This window comes from Borostomias antarcticus (genome assembly GCF_949987555.1).
Source record: "Borostomias antarcticus genome assembly, chromosome: 7".
Classification (NCBI taxonomy): domain Eukaryota; kingdom Metazoa; phylum Chordata; class Actinopteri; order Stomiiformes; family Stomiidae; genus Borostomias; species Borostomias antarcticus.
Genome location: NC_140240.1, coordinates 825,065 through 847,468, shown reverse-complemented (window position 1 = coordinate 847,468; position 22,404 = coordinate 825,065). Strand labels below are relative to the sequence as shown.

The window sequence follows — 22,404 nt, the reverse complement described above, 5'->3', positions numbered from 1 at the left end:
CAGGGGTGAAGCTCCCCACAGGGGTTGGTTGTCGTCTGAACCGTGGGGTGTGCTCACTCTGTCCCCAGCTTCGGAGAGATGCTGGCCTTCACCCTCACGGCCTTCCTGGAGCTCATGGACCACGGCATCGTGTCATGGGACCTCATCTCACTCTCCTTCATCAAACAGGTAACACACACACACACACACACACACACACACACACACACACACAGATGACGTGGCTCTAGATGTTGGTTGTCTGGGTCCTCAAACCTTTCATGCAAAATCCTGTTTTGCAATGTACACAAGATGAAATGGGTCCTCCTCACCTTCTCTGATAAATCCTGTTGTGTTTAATATTGTCTCTCTTCCTTGATTCGAGCACTGGAGATGGGCTAGTTTGAGCATCTTTAAGTCCTCTTCATGTTTTGAGTCTCATTTATTTAATGGTTTCACCTCCAACCCATAATTCGTGCCGGAACAGAGTGGGCTGCTGTTACTTAGCAACCATCCCTCCTCCATGTTATTTGAAGTCCCTGCAGTTGTGTTGTCTGTTAATAGTGTTCAACTCTGTCACCCCACACTGCAGTGATGAACTCTGTTCAACTCTGTCCCCCCACACTGCAGTGATCAACTCTGTCACCCCACACTGCAGTACTGAACTCTGTTCAACTCTGTCCCCCCACACTGCAGTGATCAACTCTGTTCAACTCTGTCACCCCACACTGCAGTGCTGAACATTGCATTCTCTTAGTAGAAGCAAATGGACGTTTATTGTGGCTTTTAATGTCTCTCATTATCTCCTGACCCTGAGCCAAAGTGATGAGCTTTCAAATTTACATCGTAAAACATATTCAAGTGTGTGTGTATTCAAGTGTGTGTGTATGTTGTGTGTCTATATTCAAGTTTGTGTATGTTACAGTATGTGTATTCAACTGTGTGCATGTTTTATGTGTATATTCGTGTGTGTGTATGTTGTATATGTGTATTAAAAACTCATCTCTTCAAGAAGTACTACACCAATCCTCCCTCCTAAGCACGTATTGTATTGCACTGTACTTTAGATTGCTATTTTTGCACTTTGCCTTCAGCACTAGATTATGCTCTTAGTCACTTGTTTTAGAAAGAAGATGCACTTGTGAGTTCTGGCAAGTAGTAGTACATTGGCTCTTCCTACGTTAAATGCAATTATTGTTAGTCGCTTTGGATAAAAGCATCTGCTAAATGACTGTAATGTAATGTGTATGTTGTGTGTCCGTTAGATCTCAGGCTATGTGAACCAGCCCATGGTGGACGTGTCGATCCTGCAGCGTTCTCTGGCCATCCTGGAGAGCATGGTGCTCAACAGCCACAGCCTGTACCAGCGCGTGGCCCAGGAGATCACCGTGGGCCAGCTCATCGGACACCTGCAAGTGTGAGCACACACACACGCACCGGGGCCCCTCACACACACACGCACCGGGGCCCCTCGCACACACATGCACCGGGGCCCCTCACACACACACGCACCGGGGCCCCACACACATGCACGCACCGGGGTCTCACACACACACACACGCACCGGGCCCTCGCACACACACCGGGGGCCTCGCACACACACACGCACCGGGCCCTCGCACACACACACGCACCGGGGCCCCTCGCACACACACACGCACTGGGGCCTCACACACTCACACGCACCGAGAACCCAGATTTATTTCAAATAAAAGCAAAGTCATTAAAGGTGCCGTGTGTAGAAGTTTGTGGCAGAATTTTGTGCAGACTTCAGAAATGGATTATAATATTTATAAGTATGTTTTAATTAGATTGGTTTCACAAAGTTCTTTATCAATACAATTCATTGTTTATTATTATTTCATTGGTGTATAATCCCATGAAAATAGGTCCTTTTTTTTTCCTGTTACCTTAGAATGACTCTTTTATTTCTACATAGGCAGCGGGTCCTTCCATGGAGGCTGTCATGTTGCACCATTATTGTTTTCAGTTGGTTGTAATCTGCAACCTCACCACTAGATGCCGCCAAAAGTCACACACTGTACCTTTAACCCTGCCCTAACCAGTTCCTGGTAGTGTAGTTAGTTTAGCGTCAGTGCGTGGCGCCCAGGAGCAGATGCTTCTAACTGGTTGTTTTGTTGCTGATGCCTCTCTAGGTCGAACCAGGAGATCCAGACCTACGCTATCGCTCTCATCAACGCTCTGTTTCTCAAAGCGCCGGAGGACAGACGACAGGTCGGTAGACGCAGACTCTCAACACCACAACGAAGGCTTTGATAGACACAAAATATGAACAACATCACCAGCTGTTCTCCATCGTAGCGCAGGGAAGAGAACCCCCCCCACCCCCCTCACGTGTTAATATAGGATTACCATGAGGTCATGTCATCTCCTACCCACGGTGACATCTTTGGGTCATGGTTGTGTCGAGGTTACTAACACCCATCTCACCCCATCAGTACTCCATAGTGTGTCAGTGCTCTATTGTTGTGTCTTGCTTGAATGGGCCGTATGCTGAACACCATACACTGTGCTGGACCCAGCCGGGCCGGCCGCCATCTTGTGATCCTTCTCTATGGTGCCGTTTGCCTGCTGCGCCTGTGTGCCTGTTACCTTGTGCTCTGTGTAAGTGTTTGTGCACTCTCTGTCTCCATTGCACCCCCTCCTCCCCACCCATCACCCCCCTCCCCCCTCCAGGAGGAATACACAAACCCCCTGGACCAGCAGCTCACTGTAAGTGAACAACATCTCCCACAATCCTTCACTCCATCCCCTCCACCACCTCACCCCCCCACCCTATAGCCCTGCCGTCCACTGCTGTGCTCCGTAGGGAATCAGCCAACTGCATAGTCCTTATCATTCAGACAGAGCCATGAGTAGCACTCTTATGGAGGTAAGATCTATCTGAAGCACTCTGTCGCCCCCTAGTGGTAGTAGACATACCCTGCTCTCTGGGTTGCGACATGTCACCTTGTTTTGGGGGTGATAATAACCTCCACCAGCAGTAAAATGCAGTTCAGAAAGCTATAGAAACATCTTATGTTAACACCTTTTTGCAACTTTCCCCCAGAACTCACAATAGCCTTGCTGTGTGTCCACCATTTTGTGTTCTTTGACTGATGGTACATGGATATCTTTCCTCTCAGGAGATGGCGAGCACCTTGGCTCAGAAGCACCTGCGCTCCATCATCCTCAACGTGAGTCTCGGGTCGAGCTCACCTTCACACTCGCACCTAGGGCTGGGTATCGAGTCGAATTTCAAGAATCGATTCGATTCCGATTCACAAGGTTCAGAATCGATTATCACAATTTGATTCGATTCAATATAAATTCGGTTAGTGTTACTAAAACCTTTTTTTTTTTTTTTTAGCTGGAACCTTAATTACATGACTGCCAAGTTATGCAACACATCAATACTAGGGCTGGGTATCGATACTGATTTCCAAAAATGAATGAATGAATGAATCATTGAATGAATTAATGAACTATTCATTCCTTCATTTATTCATTCATTCATTAAATAAATGATCGATTTTGGGATTCATGAATCGATTCTGAATCATTTGATTCAGAATCGATTAATTGATTTTTTACACAGCCCTACTCGCACCACACTCTGCATTAGGTTATATGGGGTTTTCACATGTTGGAGGTTTAAGCTAAGGTTTAGCTAGACAGATAGATCAATAGACAAATAGATCAGTAGACAGACGGACCTATCTATCTAGCTATCTATCTACATTCAGCAGCCTAAAACCTCCAGCATGGTCGACTGATGACCGGCCGTGAAAACCGGCGCTTTGACAACAGATTAACATTCATGTGTCCTCTCTCCCAGCATGTGATCAGAGGCAACCGACCAATCAAAACAGAGATGGCTCACCAGCTGTACGTGCTGCAGGTGCTGACCTTTAACCTGCTGGAGGAGCGCATGATGACCAAGATGGACCCCAACGACCAGGTACACATAACCCTGACCCTAACCCTGACCCTGACCCTGACCCTGCCTCGACCCCAACGACCAGGTACAGCATAACCCTGACCCTGCCTCGACCCCAACGACCAGGTACAGCCACATAACCCTGACCCTAACCCTGACCCTGCCACGACCCCAACGACCAGGTACAGCCACATAACCCTGACCCTAACCCTGACCCTGCCTTGACCCCAACGACCAGGTACAGCCACATAACCCTGACCCTGCCTCGACCCCAACGACCCGGTACAGCCACATAACCCTGACCCTAACCCTGACCCTGCCTCGACCCCAACGACCCGGTACAGCCACATAACCCTGACCCTGACCCTGACCCTGCCTCGACCCCAACGACCAGGTACAGCCACATAACCCTGACCCTGACCCTGACCCTGCCTTGACCCTGCCTTGACCCCAACCACCAGGTACAGCCACATAACCCTGACCCTGACCCTGACCCTGCCTCGACCCCAACGACCAGGTACAGCCACATAACCCTGACCCTAACCCTGACCCTGCCTCGACCCCAACGACCAGGTACAGCCACATAACCCTGACCCTGCCTCGACCCCAACGACCAGGTACAGCCACATAACCCTGACCCTGCCTCGACCCCAACGACCTGGTACAGCCACATAACCCTGACCCTAACGCTGACCCTGCCTCGACCCCAACGACCAGGTACAGCCACATAACCCTGACCCTAACGCTGACCCTGCCTCGACCCCAACGACCAGGTACAGCCACATAACCCTGACCCTGCCTCGACCCCAACGACCCGGTACAGCCACATAACCCTGACCCTGACCCTGCCTCGACCCCAACGACCAGGTACAGCCACATAACCCTGACCCTAACCCTGACCCTGCCTCGACCCCAACGACCAGGTACAGCCACATAACCCTGACCCTAACCCTGACCCCAACGACCAGGTACAGCCACATAACCCTGACCCTGACCCTGACCCTGCCTCGACCCCAACGACCAGGTGCTGTACAGCCACATCTGTACCTCTAGTGCGTTGGTCCCTGACTACCCGCCCACCCAATCGCCCACCCCAGCACCCACGAAAAGGTTCAATTGCACACGTTCAAACTCTGCGAAGCGCGAATCACGCCCACAACGACGGGACCCTGTGTGTTCCAGGCTCAGAGAGACATCATCTTCGAGCTGCGCCGGATCGCCTTCGACGGGGAGAACGATCCTGGCGGCACGGAGAAGAGGAAGGCCATGTACACCAAGGACTACAAGATGTTGGGCTTCACCGTGAGTCCACACACCAGAACACCACCTTTCTGGAGCTGACCGATGTAATGGATTTTAACTGATCTAGTCAAAAAGGATTTGCCAAGATTCGCTCAAACAGGTTAAGTCTGGTTTATTGAGAAAACATACGAGCGCAAGGACTTCAGGACAACGCGCGTGAGTGGTTTATCCAAGTGAAGTCCCGCCTCCTGGTCTTGCGCGGCCTTATATTCAAGCAAAACACAGGTATTGGCTAACCCATTGTACGTACGTCATATTAAATGGCAGGCGTCATCAACAGTGGTCGAGAATACAGACACGTGAAGGGACAAAGGATGGTTATTCTGGAGTAGACAACGTCTAGGTGTGTTGACCTCCTGGAGGTCATCCTGTCATGAATTAGGTTAGCACAGCTATGTGAAAGGTTGAGGGAGGTGGTGAATTACAAAAGGAGGTGATGAAACTACAATTTCTATGACATCGATTACTCTTGATTAATATATGTTTTGAGATGTTTGCTTATAGGCCAGTTCCTTCAGAGGTGTGTAGAGATTCTTTGTTTGTGATGAATGTGTGGTGTTTGTGTAGCGTGTGTAGGACTCACTCATTGTGTTGTGTCCAGAACCACGTGAACCCAGCGATGGACTTCACCCAGACCCCGCCTGGCATGCTGGCCCTGGACAACATGCTGTACCTGGCCAAGCTGCACCAGGACACCTACATCAGGGTACCGTACGCCCGGACCCCCAACACACACACGGAAGAATGGAACAGGCCCAACAGAAGTTAACTGTGTGTGTGTGTGTGTGTGTGTTCCTCTTCCAGATTGTCTTGGAGAACAGCAGTCGCGAGGACAAGCACGAGTGTCCGTTCGGGCGCTGTGCCATCGAGCTGACCCGCATGCTGTGTGAGATCCTGCAAGTGGGCGAGCTGCGTGAGTACTGGATACCGCACACACACACACTCCACACACACACACTGGACACCACCCACCCACTAACACAACACCACACACACACACACACACACACACACACACACACACACACACACTGTACTCACGCACACACATACACACACAACCACAAACACACACACACACACACACTCCACATAACACACACACTCCACACCACACACACACTGTACTCACACACACACACACACCACACCACTCACACACTCACACGCACACACTGGACACCACACACCCACTAACACACCCACACACACACACACACTGTACACACACACGCACACACTGTACACACACACTGTACACACACACACACACACACAGTACACACACACACACACACTACACCGCACAGATGGCTCCATCTCTCTGACACCACAGCCAAGCAACACTCTGCCGTCTGCTCGTTGATTTGATCAGGAACAGCCAGTTAATAAGACCTCCTCATGTTCTCACATCTCCAGCATTATAAACATCTCCTCAAAACATTTCACTCATTAGCACTTCGTTGTTGAACAACTAGTTGAAATTAGAGCTGCACAATTAATCATGCATTAATCCTAATCCCAATTATGACCTCTGCAATTAACTAATCGTGTGCTTGGAGTGAATCATGGGCGTTGTGCATTGTGAGCAATTTCACTGATAGACAGATAGCAGATAGACAGCAGACAGATAGCAGATAGCATACATTTCTCAGATTATTATTCCTATTATTATTATTACATTTCTCATTTATATATGAAAGTGGCACCACAAAAATGTATTTAAATGTGAAATATTAATCACACTTAATAATCACAATTACAATATCAGGCGAATAATCACAATAATTTATTGGTCCTAATCGTGCAGCCCTAGTTGAAAGGCCTAATTGTGTGTGCTGTGCTGTGGCCCTCCAGCTAACGAGGGCTGTAACGACTACCACCCCATGTTCTTCACCCACGAGAGAGCCTGGGAGGAGTTCTTCTGCATCTGCATCCAGCTGCTCAACAAGACCTGGAAGGAGATGAGGGCCACGGCCGAAGACTTCAACAAGGTCAGAGGTCGTCTGGGAAACACACACACCACACACACACACACACACACACACACACACACACATTCATACACTTTCCTTCAAGTGTGTGGTTCAGCTGAGTGGATGATGTAGACTTCTAACTGGTGGTGATCGGTCACAATGAAATGTAATTTGAGTTCGTATTTTGTAAGGTAGATTTGAGTTAGTATTTTGTAAGGTAGATTCGAGTTAGTATTTTGTGAGGTAGATTTGAGTTAGTATTTTGTGAGTTAATTTGAGTTAGTATTTTGTGAGGTAATTCGAGTTAGTATTTTGTGAGGTAATTTGAGTTGGTAATTTGAGTTGGTATTTTGTAAGGTAGATTCGAGTTAGTATTTTGTGAGGTAGATTTGAGTGCATGTCATATAATGTAGTCTTTCCTCTGTTGGGCCGGATTGGTGCTGTGTGTGTTTATGTGCGCGGTCCCCCTCGGTGTGTCCAGGTGATGCAGGTGGTCAGGGAGCAGATCACACGGGCGCTGGCCATGAAGCCGGTCTCTCTGGACCAGCTGAAGAGCAAACTGCGAAGCCTGAGCTACTCCGAGATCCTCCGCCTGCGCCAGTCAGAGAGGATGAGCCAAGATGACTTCCAGTCTCCACCCATCATGTGAGTCAGTCAGACACAGCACCCCTGCTACCTGCATGTCATCAACAAACCAACCACCCTGCTACCTGCATGTCATCAACAAACCAGCCACCCTGCTACCTGCATGTCATCAACACACCAACCACCCTGCTACCTGCATGTCATCAACAAACCAACCACCCTGCTACCTGCATGTCATCAACAAACCAGCCACCCTGCTACCTGCATGTCATCAACAAACCAGCCACCCTGCTACCTGCATGTCATCAACAAACCAACCACCCCGCTACCTGCATGTCATCAACAAACCAACCACCCTGCTACCTGCATGTCATCAACAAACCAGCCACCCTGCTACCTGCATGTCATCAACAAACCAGCCACCCTGCTACCTGCATGTCATCCACCCTGCTACCTGCATGTCATCAACAAGCCAACCATCCTGCTACCTGCATGTCATCAACAAACCAACCAACCACCCTGCTACCTGCATGTCATCAACAAACCAGCCACCCTGCTACCTGCATGTCATCAACAAACCAACCACCCTGCTACCTGCATGTCATCAACAAACCAACCACCCTGCTACCTGCATGTCATCAACAAACCAACCCCCCTGCTACCTGCATGTCATCAACAAACCTGCCACCCTGCTACCTGCATGTCATCAACAAACCACCCTGCTACCTGCATGTCATCAACAATAATAATTATTGAGTTAGTATTTTGTGAGGTAATTTGAGTTAGTATTTTGTAAGGTAGATTCAAGTTAGTATTTTGTAAGGTAGATTCGAGTTAGTATTTTGTGAGGTAATTTGTTAGTATTTTGTAAGGTAGATTCGAGTTAGTATTTTGTGAGGTAGATTTGAGTTAGTATTTTGTGAGGTAATTTGTTAGTATTTTGTGAGGTAGATTTGAGTTAGTATTTTGTGAGGTAAAAACCAACCAACAAACCAACCACCCTGCTACCTGCATGTCATCAACAAACCAACATTGTCATGCTGTGTATATATTGTGTTTGTTTGTTTGGGTCTGCCTGTCCCCTGTTAGGTTCTCAGTCTGTCATGGTGGTCTGGCGTAGATCTAGAACACAGTCTCTCAACCAGGGGTCCATGGACCCCCTGTGGTCCCTGGCATAATTACAGGGGCTCCATGGGAAAGTGTTTAAAATGTATTTTTGTTAAATGTATCAAAAATGTTTAAATAATATTGTAAAAGCCCATCAAATTACCCCAAATTTGACTTGTTGTAGTAGTGTAGGGTTTTCCATGCCGATGGAGGTGTGTTGATGTTCTAGTAGTGTAGGGTCTATGATGTAGGTGTGTTGATGTTCTAGTAGTGTAGGGTCTATGATGTAGGTGTGTTGATCTAGTAGTGTAGGGTCTATGATGTAGGTGTGTTGATGTTCTAGTAGTGTTGGGGTCTCTGTGCGATGCTGATGGAGGTGTTGATGTTCTAGTAGTGTTGGGTTCTCTGCGATGCTGATGGAGGTGTTGATGTTCTAGTAGTGTTGGGTTCTCTGCGATGCTGATGGAGGTGGTGATGTTCTAGTGGTGTTGGGTTCTCTGCGATGCTGATGGAGGTGTTGATGTTCTAATAGTGTAGGGTTCTCTGCGATGCTGATGGAGGTGTTGATGTTCTAGTAGTGTTGGGTTCTCTGTGATGCTGATGGAGGTGTTGATGTTCTAGTAGTGTTGGGTTCTCTGCGGTGCTGATGGAGGTGTTGATGTTCTAGTAGTGTTGGGTTCTCTGTGATGCTGATGGAGGTGTTAATGTTCTAGTAGTGTTGGGTTCTGTGGTGCTGATGGAGGTGTTGATGTTCTAGTAGTGTTGGGTTCTCTGCGGTGCTGATGGAGGTGTTAATGTTCTAATAGTGTTGGGTTCTCTGCGGTGCTGATGGAGGTGTTAATGTTCTAGTAGTGTTGGGTTCTCTGCGATGCTGATTCAGGTGTTGATGTTCTAGTAGTGTTGGGTTCTCTGCGATGCTGATGGAGGTGTTGATGTTCTAGCGAGCTGCGTGAGAGGATCCAGCCGGAGATCCTGGAGCTGATCAAGCAGCAGAGACTGAACCGCCTCTGTGAGGGGAGCTGCTTCAGGAAGATGGCCAACCGCCGGAGGCAGGGTGGGTTCTCCACACACACGCACACACACACACACACACACACACACACACACACGTATGTATGTATATATATATACACACACCACACACACGTGACTCAGACTCCTCATTCAGTGTCTCATCAGTTAGATCTGTCCTTTCGACACATCTCATTTGCTGCATAAAATGATTGATGATGTCATGACCCTTCCGTGTTGATATGTTGATGATGTCATGACCCTTCCATGTTGATATGGTTCTCGCTGTCCTCCGGAGGACTTCTGGTTCTCTCTGTGTTGAAGATGTGGTTCTCTCTGTCTGTCCTCCAGAGAAGTTCTGGTTCTGCCGGCTCTCTCTGAACCACAAGGTGCTTCACTACGGAGACCTGATAGAGTCTCCTCAGGGCGAGGTGCCGTTCGAGATGCTCACCGACAAGAGTGAGTCTGCCGCAGCGCTCGGTCTCTTTCTCTCTGACCGGTCCACAGCAGGCTGAAGACCACCTCGGTGGCGTGACCTTACAGCAGGGTTATAATAGTTTAGCTTTTTTCATTAGTTTTTATTTTGTATATCGTTTTAACTTTTTGTGTTCAGTTTAGTTTTAATTAGTTTTTAAAGCAGATTTGCTAGTTTAGTTTAGTTTTAATTTTTTGATAATGCTTAGTTTTAGTTACATTTTTATTAGTTTCAGTATTAGTTTTAGTTTTAGTTTTTTTTCTGTGCTAGCCTCGTGAGACCATCCTGATCTCGTGAGCTCATGTTGTTTCACTCTGTGTGAAACAAACCATCAGGCGAACGTCAGGTTACTTCTGCGCAGGGACACAGCTAAACAACATGGAGGATAGATTTCATATCCACCCAAAATCCTAGGCTTATGTATGGAATGAAAAAGACTAAAACTAAGGACATTTTCTTTACAATTTTAGTTTATTTTAGTTAGTTTTGTAAACACACAATACAGTTTTAGTTAGTTATCGTTTTTTTGTAAAGCCTAGTTTTTATTTTTATTTCAGTTAACTAAAATGTTTTTTCACACCTAGTTTTCGTTTTTTAGTTAGTTTTCGTTAACTATAATAACCTTGCCTTACAGCAGATAGATGATCTGTTTATTCTTCTGGCCTACAGTCCCTGTGTCTGATATCAAGTCGGTGGTGACGGGGAAGGACTGTCCTCATATGAAGGAGAAGAGTGCCCTGAAACAAAACAAGGTGACCGCAGAACTAGACCAGCAGGGGCTGCCGTATAGCTCAGGAGGTAGAGCGGGTCGTCCGATGACCGTAGGGTCGGCGGTTCGAATCCCGGCTCCTCCAGACGACATGTCGAAGTGTCCTTGAGCAAAGACGTGTGATAGTATTTTAGACTTGTCTAGTCCAAAGATTTACCAAGATACGTTCAAAAGGTTGAGTCTGGTTTATTGAATGAAATCAAATACTTGCGCAAGGACTTCCTGAACAACGCAAACAAAGGTGGTTTGTCAGAGAAGTGCAGTCAGTCACTTCTGGCTGTGGCTTATGTACAGTCCAAACAAAGGTACAGTGTTTCCAGGATGTGATTGGCTACTGCATTGTACATGAATGTGAAATGGCAGGCGTGGCCAAGAGCACAGACATGTGACAACAAAGAAAACAAAAGTCTGAATGAGGACGAGGAAGACCAAGGTGGGGCCCCTCCGACCTAAACAAAGAGATGAGGAAGAGCTATGCAGAGTGTGCTCACAATTACAAAAGAGGGAGAGCTGAGGTGTTTTACATGACTGAAACTGGGGTTTTGCAGGGGACTTGGGGGGAGGTGATAAATTACAAAGACAAAGGCTTAAGGTGGGTTTAAGGTGTTTGGATGTAAATTCCTGGACAATCCCTCATTTGTGCCTGAACAGGCACACAAAAATAAAATCCAAACACAGTGTAAACAGTCAGCTATGCTATACATGTGGAAAGGAAATAATCTCTCCACTAGGTGGAAACTTTAATTATTTCCTCTCAACGTGCAAAATCACACACCAAAACCCCTTGCTTCAGAAATTTGACAGGAAACAAGATAAAAAAATTGACATGATTATATACTATTTATAGTCTAAGAGTGGACAACCATTCACCAAAAAACAAACTTGATTTAACAAGGCAAAAAAAAAGATAAAATGGTTACCAGTGTAAGAGGGGCAAAAAACCTCTTGGTCAATTTAGAGGAAAAACCCAAACTTATTTATCAACTCATGTTTCAACCATTGCAACTCTTGTAAACAAATATGATATTTTCCAGATTATTTTAAAGTTCATTCACTCTTGTGAATAATTGCATGTGATGTCCTATGGAACATAGATTCCATGTGTGCGTCGCTGAATGTTTAATGTAGGTTCCAGTGTGTGCGATCAGAGGTGCAGTCCGATTGCTCATCAGAGGAGAATGTCATCTGGGGAATGCAAGGCGTCTTCTCTTCTAGATCGCAACTTCGATGTCGCGTTGCTTGAAATCAGTTATGTTCAATGTTAGTGTGTGCAGGTGTGTGTGCGTGTGTGGTGCATCTTGTGAGGAGGTGACCAGCAAGGTCATTTTTCCTCCGATTCCTCGTCAGAGGAGAGGACAGTGTGATGGCCCATGGTTTTGGCCTCTGAGCCCTCTGGTTCAGCTGCATTCTGATCTCCTGGTGTTTGCGATCCCTTGGTGGACCGTCCTCTGCTGCTTGGACCCGTCGGCAATGGCTTGCATGGGTCCAACGAAGTCCTCTCAGATCGCTGTCTGCGTGATGAGTAGAAACTGGTACGTCCCGAGCCACCTCGGCGAGTTCCAGCTCCTTCGTCTGGGGTCGTGGACCAGGACCCAATCCCCAGGAGAGATGTGATGCAGGAACCCCTCCTTAGCCTCAGGAAATGGCGGTCCTCACTCTGTTGGAGACATCTGTTAACATCCTCCGCCACCCCTGTTTTTGAAACATGATCTGGCCCGTGGGCTAGTTTGAAAGCATAATGAAAACATGAACGAGGTAGTACAGGTTTGTCATTAGGCCCTAGATACAGGTTAGTTTGGTGGTGGAAATGTGCACTTAGTCCTTCATTTCTTTTCTCCGCAGGTGGAGCAAATGCTTGTAGGTCAGAAATGTAGGCTCTTGAACTGAACCCGGTCCATCCCTGTACTGCTCCACGTAGGGCCGGCCCGGGTCGTGCTGCTGGAGGGCTCACCTCGGCGCTCCCGCCTCCAGCACAGGCTGATGAAGTGCTCCGTCTGTGGATCCACAGATGAGAGAGACAAACAGAGACAAAACAGAGCAAAAGAGAGTCCTCTGGTCTGGTCTCCCTGTTCCCTTCTTTGGTCAGGAACGGTTATTCAACAGTCTGTAGGAGATACTCAGAAACATGGTTAAGCGCAAGCTCCTGCTTTGGGGAAAAAATGTTGTTATTCTGTCAGGAAAACTTAAACAGGGTGACTGTTCAAGTGTCATTTAGAGCCAGTCTGCAGTAGCCTACAGTGACATCAAGGGCAGTGTTAGAATGACTTTAACACGCCCAGTCCCCAGTCATGATCAAGGCAATTGGATTTGGCTCTTAGCATTTCTCTTGCGATTTTATGAAAATAAAATACGCTATATTCTCGTCTCAACAAAACAACACCCCCTAAGGGTGAAAGCAAAAATTTCCTGAAGTCAGGATAAAAATAGAGATGGGGCAAAGAAAATGACACTAAAATGAACTGGCTTCATTTACAATTAACTAATCAAAGAACTCCATCAAAGCTTCATTTGTATAGCTAAAATTTGTATATCTAAAACCCTCCCTCTTCTGCATTTGAGGACAGAGTATTTGGGCACTGCTCCTGTTTCATACTTATCTGTCGCTCACAGTGAGTTGGTGACATGGCGTTGGTCTGCATCTCACGAAACCCAGATCGCCCATCTGTAGGGAAACAGGCCAGTAATCTCCATCTCCACCTCCGGTCTGTGCCCGTCTCCTGGTTCGGCATTCGCCCATCACTCCCGGAACGACAGTTGTCTGTAAAAAAACACTCAGAAAAAAACACTCAGGCCCGATGAATGTGCCTTAAACTATAAACATGAGATATTTAACATACTCATTTAAAATATATATAAATTGGGTTATGAGATGCTGCATTCAGATTAAGATACTGGCAACCCTTATCTATTCCCCCCACTATTATGCACAACCCTTATGTCTTAAGCTACATATCAGAAAGAGAGACAAAACAAACAGTTAAAACAGACAAACAGCAGGTCCCAAGCAGTCCCCAGGAAGGCATGATCCAGGCTTCTCAAAGACCTGCCGCCCAGGGTCCATAGCACCTGAAAATTAAGACTCAAAACACAGACTGGGTTCAATAGCAGAGGAGAAGGCCTAATGCCAGCTCCTCAAAAAACACATTATCATTATATGAATGAAAATTCATACAGTAGAAATGCATAAAACGAACAGCTTATGGCCATTCATTGACTATTGAAACAACGCTTTAGTCTTTCGGACCTCCCATTCAGGGCGCAATCCCGGGCTAGACCCCGTTCCGTCCGAGGCCTCAAGCCAGGCTCCCCTGGAATGAGAGCTCAGCCTTCTGCTTCCCGGTGTCTTCTTTTCAAAGCCCACCGATCACAGAAGCACTACTCGCCTACTAACGCATTCGCTTTTGGCTTGTAGTGGCCTGACTGTACATTGAGCCGAGCGCGGCGGCCATCTCAGGTCTTACTGCCATATGCGACCCGACCGGCCGGTGACCCAGTCGATAGCGATCCCGGACACCGTAGTGATTGTTAGTCACCCAGCTCAGAACCGACGGTCTGATCCTAATTCCACTTGTGCTATGAATATTAGAACTTTGACCGTTTTCACCAGCCTTGCCTATTCACAGAGGTCGTCTCTAACGCCCCTCTGCTTAGGTGTGGACTGTCGTCCACGTACCACACAGTGCCAACCCCTTAACGGCGACACAGTGCTGACTAGACGGTACCAGAGCAGTATGTTAATTCATACTTCCTCAGACACGGGGGCCTTCAGTCGTCTCCCCTAGCACTATATGAAGATTTTAACGTGCCCTTTTGGGACCTTGCGGTCCCGCCCCCGTCTGTTGGAGTCTAGGTCCAGGGGTGCCCACTCCCCCTCCCTAAACTCCTGAATCAAACACCTATTCAACCCTGTCAGACTTTTGAGTTCGCTCTACATCTATTTTATCCTGTTTATTTACCTTAAAAATTAAAACTCTCTATCTTGGCTAGTTTAAAATCACCCTTATGGGTTGTTCAAGGGAAGTCCAGCAGGTGGCGCTCGACCCCAAAATCGGAGGCTCTTCCCTTTCATTTAGCTTGCGGTAACTGTGACACTGTTCAATCCAGTGACCATATTGACCACAATGAAAACATGCCTCATCTTTCCCACTCTGTCTGTACCTGTGAACATGCTTAGACCTACTGCTACGTTGCCTATTCTCCCTTTGTCGCCGTCCCCGTTTTTGTTTCAGACCTGCACCTTTATTTTGAATGTCTAATTGTCTCAATTGAGCAGCCTGAAGTCTAGCGGCACCATCCTTGACTTTTTTCAAATTCCGTTGTTCAATGTAATGTCGGAGGCGTTCGGAATACCGGAAATGATCAACAACTTCCCCGAGAGAAGTTGATTCCCAGGTGTGGCATATCATCCTCACTTGGTCAGACAAAGAGGAGAGAGAGTTATTCATTAACTGTTGTTTCAAAATCTTTTTATAATCGGCGTTCGCTTTGTCCATGCCACTGTGTGACGCGAAGACTGATTCCAGTCTTTCCCAAAATTTCTCGAACTGCTCATCGGAATTTTGTTTACAATACGTGATACGGTCCCAATCCATCTTTTTAGGGAATCGAGTTTTGATTCTGTTCAACAGCGCAGTGTTTTGTGCAGTAAAATCGACATGAGAAAAAGGCAACGTTATATCAAACGGGTCTTTTACTTCGATCCATTTTAACCCAAGTACTTGTCGCATGATCATGGCGATTTCCTCGGCGTGAGGCTCATACATTCGAACTAAACTGTTAAAAAGATTCTCGAACTCGTTCATGTCTTTGGTTGGATCGGGCAAGGTTTTAGCAACATCACGGAGTTCGTCTGAACGCCACGGTCTGTACACCCTGATTTCAGGGGTCCAGGCCTCGTGGCCATCTGCATCATCTGTTTGAGACGGTCGGGGATTAGGGTTCGGGCATCGTACCATTGGGGCTAGGAGTTGCGGTTCCTCCAGACTATTACTAGCTATTTGTAGTTGTTCCAAATTTAACTTAGCCTCAACTATGGCTCTAGCCAATTCTTTCTTCCTGTCCTGCTCTTGCTTTGTGTGACATCTAGTCGACAGAGCTATAGAATGGACGGGAGAAGAGGGTGGTCCTGGAGGTACGCTCCGGTCGGGGGAAAGGGGCGCATTTAATTCGTATTGTAGAGGGGAGAGAGAAGGGGCGTGGCTAAATGCGGGAGCAGCAACAGCCTGGTTGGTTGTGAGCACGGAGCATCGAGTCGAGGGGGGGGGGAAATCTAATTTTAAATCAGAGTTATTCTGCTGGGGAAATGGCGGAGAGACTGTTTGCTGAACCTCATTATCTTTCCTTCCTGACCTAAGAACCCGCTCTCGTGCTACTCTCTCCCAAATCTTAAAAACAGACCAGTCTACAGAATTAACAGGCTTTTCCCTTAACCTAATCATCTCAACCACCTCTAGCTGAGCCCGAATCTTAGCTAAAAATGTAACACTAAAATGCAGATGTGGATGTAAGAAATCGAAAATGCTTTAGCACATAACGAAATTCTGCCAACAAACGCTCGCAGAATAATGCTTCAGCGCAACAATCTCCTCAGGCTAGCAGTAGAATCCTGTGACCTCCTCTAGCCCTATGTTATTAGCCGGGGTTACAGGGACACCTAGTGGTGATCCCAAAATGTTGCATGTATGACCCGGAAGTTGTCTTTGGCAGCGCGGGGAAATTTAAAGAAACAAATCCCTAATAACTACGACGCAGCCTAACCCCAAAACAGCAATGAAAGGAAACCTTATGGTTAACTCACGGCGGGAAAGAATACAATTTCGAAAGAAACACACATTAAGACATTAAATTCGCTTAGTACTCACTCAGTCAGGAATCTCTTTGTTCTCCCTCTGGCTCAAGGCGGATCACCGGGAGTTGTTTTCCGGCGTCTCCTAGGCAACCAGTTAGCTAGCCTACTGGGAATCTAGCAGAATTTTAACAGTCTAAAAAGGGTACAAAACAATACTTTACCTGGATCCATGGCGCGCATAACAAACAATAATCAAGAGCCGAGGCTCAAACAGTGAACACATAAGACGAACAAGACGAAAACAAAGGCCCACGTTACAAACAACAAGCATGCTCGGCTACACTAGCAACTTTGGTCCAGGCCAAACCTTCCGTTTAGATCCTACCAAAATTACTGTACAGCCACTTGGTCAGAGGTAACGCTCGTTATGTTTACCAAGTCACCCGGGAACAAAGGGGAAAACGTTTCTCCAAGAAACGCGGATTGCAAAAACGCTCAATCACTCCCGTAGCTACCATCTCGTTGGTAATCGTTCTTCAACGAACATCAACAATCACTTCGAAGCTAGTCGGCAATCGTGCTAACACGAACATCAACAACGGGGCTTAAGCTAGTTGGTATCGTTCTGAAAACGAAACATCAACAATGAGGCTTAAGCTAGTTGGTATCGTTCTGGAAACGAAACATCAACCATGCTCGCCCTACCCTCGGTAGGACTAAATACCCACGCTGGGGTTCCTGTTTTCACCAATCCAGACCAACACAACTGAACCAAATCAAGGCAAATACAACTCAACCCATAAGAGGGTTCGTTTAAACGTACCTGTGAGCCTCAGGAATCCAGTGGCAGAACTGAGGAAATAATCTCGGCTAGCGCTCTGGCGCAAGAGAGAAAATTGATTTTCCAAGCCCATATGGACCGACACGTCTGTCGATCAGTCCTATCCACTGGAATCCCGGCAACACGCAGGTAGTCCTCCCAGATCATCCGCGTCGCCAAAACTGTGATAGTATTTTAGACTTGTCTAGTCCAAAGATTTACCAAGATACGTTCAAAAGGTTGAGTCTGGTTTATTGAATGAAATCAAATACTTGCGCAAGGACTTCCTGAACAACGCAAACAAAGGTGGTTTGTCAGAGAAGTGCAGTCAGTCACTTCTGGCTGTGGCTTATGTACAGTCCAAACAAAGGTACAGTGTTTCCAGGATGTGATTGGCTACTGCATTGTACATGAATGTGAAATGGCAGGCGTGGCCAAGAGCACAGACATGTGACAACAAAGAAAACAAAAGTCTGAATGAGGACGAGGAAGACCAAGGTGGGGCCCCTCCGACCTAAACAAAGAGATGAGGAAGAGCTATGCAGAGTGTGCTCACAATTACAAAAGAGGGAGAGCTGAGGTGTTTTACATGACTGAAACTGGGGTTTTGCAGGGGACTTGGGGGGAGGTGATAAATTACAAAGACAAAGGCTTAAGGTGGGTTTAAGGTGTTTGGATGTAAATTCCTGGACAGACGCTGAACCAGTGAGCAGGCTAGCACCTTGCATGGCAGCTGCTGCCATTGGGGTGTGTATGTGTGTGTGAATGGGAAGCCTTCATTGTAAAGCGTTTTGGATAAAAGTTCTATATAAGAGCAGTCCATTTACCATTTACCAGCAGAGAGAGCTGTTTAGCACTGACTGTTAGTGTACTGACTTAGCGTGTGCAGGTGGTGTTGGGGCTGGTTAACATGTGATATCTCCTGTGTGTGTAGGAGGTGATGGAGCTGGCGTTCTCCATCCTTCATGATCCAGACGAGGCCCTCAACTTTGTAGCTCCCAACAAATATGAGGTAAGTTGCTCGCTTCACACAAAACAAACTGAGTGGATAATAGGACACACACAGGTTTATGTGCCTGTACTGTTCTTGTAGGCACTGACGTGTGTGTGTGTGTGTGTGTGTGTGTGTGTGTGTGTGTGTGTGTGTGTGTGTGTGTGTGTGTGTGTGTGTGTGTGTGTGTGTGTGTGTGTGTGTGTGTGTGTGCAGTACTGTATCTGGACTGACGGGCTGTGCGCCCTGCTGGGCAGAGAGATGGGCAGTGATCTCACGCGCAGCGACATGGACACTCTGATCAGCATGGAGATGAAGCTCCGCCTCCTCGACCTGGAGAACATCACCATCCCAGAGGCCCCGCCCCCTGTGCCCAAGGAGCCAAGCTCTTATAACTTCACTTACAACTACGGCTGACTCGTGTGACGCTGAGATTCCACTGACTCCGTGTTCCGGGGCGTTCCGGTGACGGTACGGCAGGCGGAGGTGACCACGGCCGCTCTAGACCATGATTGTGTTCCCGCCAGATGCTCTGCGGCACGTTTCAGAAGCGTCCCAGAACCGGTTCTCCGTGGAACACTGGTAGAAACTGACAGCAGGTATATTTTGGATGGATCTGGCATCTGGCAACCAGTGGGGGTTGAAGCCGTGTGGAGAACGGAGTAAAACCTGACCGCATTCAGAACGCCACACAAACGGAGTCAGTGGAATTGAGGTGTTTGAGTATGTCTGGGTTCGCTTCTGTGGGTTTGTGAGTGTGCAAAGAACTATGTGAGTATGTACGCTTATGTAAGTTTGCGTGAGTGCGTGCGTGTGTGTGTGTCTACATTTTATCTGTAACTGGTGAAGGAAGGGACTGGCATCTTCCTGGCGCTAAGGAATGAATCTCAACAACACTAGCCTGATGTCCTGAACATCCAACTGCCACTCGCTAGTCAAGGCCAGGGTACTGTATGTAGGACTAACTGAGAAATTAAGTACAGGTAGTCTCCAATATATGAACCATAAGGTTTGTATTGTGTTTTCTAACTCATTACTTCATGGCCTTATCAACAGGATGTGTAAAATGATATTGGAGAGAAAATGGAGGCCCAGTGAGTGTATTGCTAAGTGACCATTTCTCTCACCAAGAGAGTTGTTCTGTATTCTAATGATCAGGGCAGGGGTATTTTCTGAGGCATTCAAGTCACTTTCTGTGTCCTATTATCATCGAATTACCTGAATTCAGTACTAATCTATATTGTTGTTTGTTTGTTATGCAGAATAGAAATTATATTTTTGTAAACGATTATGTGAAACCGTCTGTGAAGAAAAAAGGAAACACGCCAGTCCAGAACGAACGTGGGGCAGAGAAGATGGAGGAAGTTTAGCATCAAAACCTTTTCTTTCCATGTTTGTCTTGCAAACCGCTCCTCTAGTGTGTACAGTGAGTAATAGTGGCCAGATACTGTTCGAACACAGTAAGCGCTACAGACGAGGCGCTTGTACCTTGTACACCCTCTGCATACGCTGTGGTGAAATGCTTTCTGGGAGCGGCGAGAACCTGCAGTGGTCAAAAATGGACCAACGTTGGATCAAATGTTTTTGCTGTACTGTAACTAAACACTGCTACTAATGGACGTAACACGGAATGTGCTTGATATGCTATGGGAACTCATGGTCATTCGTATATATGTCATAAGTACATGAATTACAGTAACATGGCGCTGTATTGGAAGTTGTTTTACCCGTGGAAAGGAGATCAGGGTTTCTGTATTTGATGTCCCATTTTAGGCTGCGTCGTAGGGCCTACTCCGTCTGAAGGGGATTTGATGGCAGGCGATGCTGCCCTAAGCTTGTAGCAGCTTTTAAAACACCACAACATGCCACATAGAACAAAGGAGGGTCACTCCCAACGCTCGGGACTGCTGAGCTAACTTTATCATCCTCTTTTACATGACTCGCTTAACAATCGCTGTGTTCAGGCTAGTGCTAGTAGTGAATGACATGTTGTGAAATGACAACATTACATTTAAATATGGTATTCATATATAAATCACTATATGTATATATTGTGTTGCCTTATTGGAAAAAAAATGTATTTTGTTTTGTGTGAATAAATACGTCAAATTGGGTTGAAAATCTCCGTGAATTGAATCTCATAGACGTATTGAAGAGTGTACATGTCAGTCTGACCTGACCAGCACAGGGAAGGCCTGACCTCAACCACACCCACACACTACCTGGATGAGTGTCTAACATGTAATTCCTCTCCTTGGCCGGCAGGGGGCAGTGTGTGTTATATACGCTGCATCACACTATCATATCAAATAGAAGTCAACTGATACTGAACACATTCTAAAAGCTGTGATTTGTCATCAGTATGTCAGTCCAAAACGTTTTTTTATTGATTGTTCAAAAAAAGAATTCAATACAGTCGTTTACATCATGTTTGAAAGAGAGGCGGTACATGTGGGCGAAGGGGTGAGGACCAACGGGTGAATCAAGCTAAACGGTTGAGGCTGTTCACATCGACCACTCCATCACTCACAAAAACCCAGACGAAGCATGGACGTTGAAACACTTCAGATAATGTCCTCTGTTTGGGTGTGTGAGGATATGAGCAGAGTCAGTGCAGAATAGGAGCGAGGAGAGTTTGTGAACTCCAGTATTTGGACCTGAGGGGACAGACGGGCTCCAGTCTCGCGATATTCTCGGGGGAAGCAGCCTGACGCCCCCTGCCTTGTTCCACTGGTTACAAAGACTGTTTTTACAGTGAAAGAAACATGAAAAAACAAATGTTCCTGTACATCACAGTAGCTGATGCTTCAGCCAACCACAAGTCCCCCCCTCCATGTTCGGTCTTATGGCTGGAGACCTTGTTCTGTTGTCTTTTGCTCTTTTGATTGGTTCAGAGTCCAGTTTCACTCAGACCGTAATTGGACTGTAAGTTCAGCTGCTTGGTCAGGGTTAGGACCAGCAGACAGGCGGTCCCTCCCGTCATACCTCTCTGGGTGCTAGCATGGTTTTCATATCTTCTTTTACATCTTGATACACAAACAATGTGAATATATATTCATATATATAAAATAAATACAAATCTCTTCACTACATCAATCTCCAGGATATACGTAGTCTTCCTCTGTGCTGATTGCTGATCCACCAAGTGATTTATTCAAAGTTAAAAACTTGAGAAGTAGCCTATGTATGTGTGTGTGTGTGTGTGTGTGTGTGTGTGCGTGCGTGTCCATGTGTGTGTATGCATGTGCAGCTGGTTGTGTGAGTGTGTGCGTGCATGTGTGTGAGTGAGTGTGTGTTTATGTATGTACGTATGTGTGTGTATTTGTGTGTGTGTGTGTGTGTGTAAGTGTGCTTGTGAGTGTGTCTGTGAATGTGTGTGTGTATGTATGTACGTGTGTGTATGTATGTGTGTGTATGTATGTACGTTTGTGTGTGTGTATGTATGTGTGTATGTATGTACGTTTGTGTGTGTGTATGTATGTGTGTATGTGTGTGTGTGTATGTATGTGTGTATGTATGTACGTTTGTGTGTGTGTATGTATGTGTGTATGTGTGTGTGTGTATGTGTGTGTATGTACGTTTGTGTATGTGTGTGTGTGTATGTATGTACGGGTGTGTATGTGTGTGTGTGTGTATGTACGTTTGTGTGTGTGTATGTTTC

The 22,404-nt window shown here is 46.7% G+C and overlaps 1 protein-coding gene across 2 annotated transcripts in view; it reads left to right on the top strand.

Moving 5' to 3' along the window:
* elmo2 (engulfment and cell motility 2) overlaps positions 1 to 20,797 on the top strand; it is a 28,200-nt gene extending 7,403 nt beyond the window's left edge. Inside the window, exons 8-23 of one of the 2 annotated variants that reach the window (XM_084440745.1) lie at positions 69 to 168; positions 1,245 to 1,396; positions 2,136 to 2,214; positions 2,677 to 2,712; positions 3,126 to 3,176; positions 3,818 to 3,940; positions 5,102 to 5,221; positions 5,823 to 5,927; positions 6,026 to 6,134; positions 7,079 to 7,215; positions 7,679 to 7,842; positions 9,831 to 9,943; positions 10,252 to 10,359; positions 11,045 to 11,127; positions 18,687 to 18,764; positions 18,960 to 20,797. In XM_084440745.1, the coding sequence (XP_084296871.1) occupies positions 69 to 168; positions 1,245 to 1,396; positions 2,136 to 2,214; positions 2,677 to 2,712; positions 3,126 to 3,176; positions 3,818 to 3,940; positions 5,102 to 5,221; positions 5,823 to 5,927; positions 6,026 to 6,134; positions 7,079 to 7,215; positions 7,679 to 7,842; positions 9,831 to 9,943; positions 10,252 to 10,359; positions 11,045 to 11,127; positions 18,687 to 18,764; positions 18,960 to 19,160 (1,759 nt within the window). In that variant the 3' untranslated portion in view covers positions 19,161 to 20,797. The remainder of the gene's footprint in view (positions 1 to 68; positions 169 to 1,244; positions 1,397 to 2,135; positions 2,215 to 2,676; positions 2,713 to 3,125; positions 3,177 to 3,817; positions 3,941 to 5,101; positions 5,222 to 5,822; positions 5,928 to 6,025; positions 6,135 to 7,078; positions 7,216 to 7,678; positions 7,843 to 9,830; positions 9,944 to 10,251; positions 10,360 to 11,044; positions 11,128 to 18,686; positions 18,765 to 18,959) is intronic. The other variant, XM_084440746.1, reaches the window with a different exon arrangement.
* Positions 20,798 to 22,404: the final 1,607 nt, after the last annotated feature.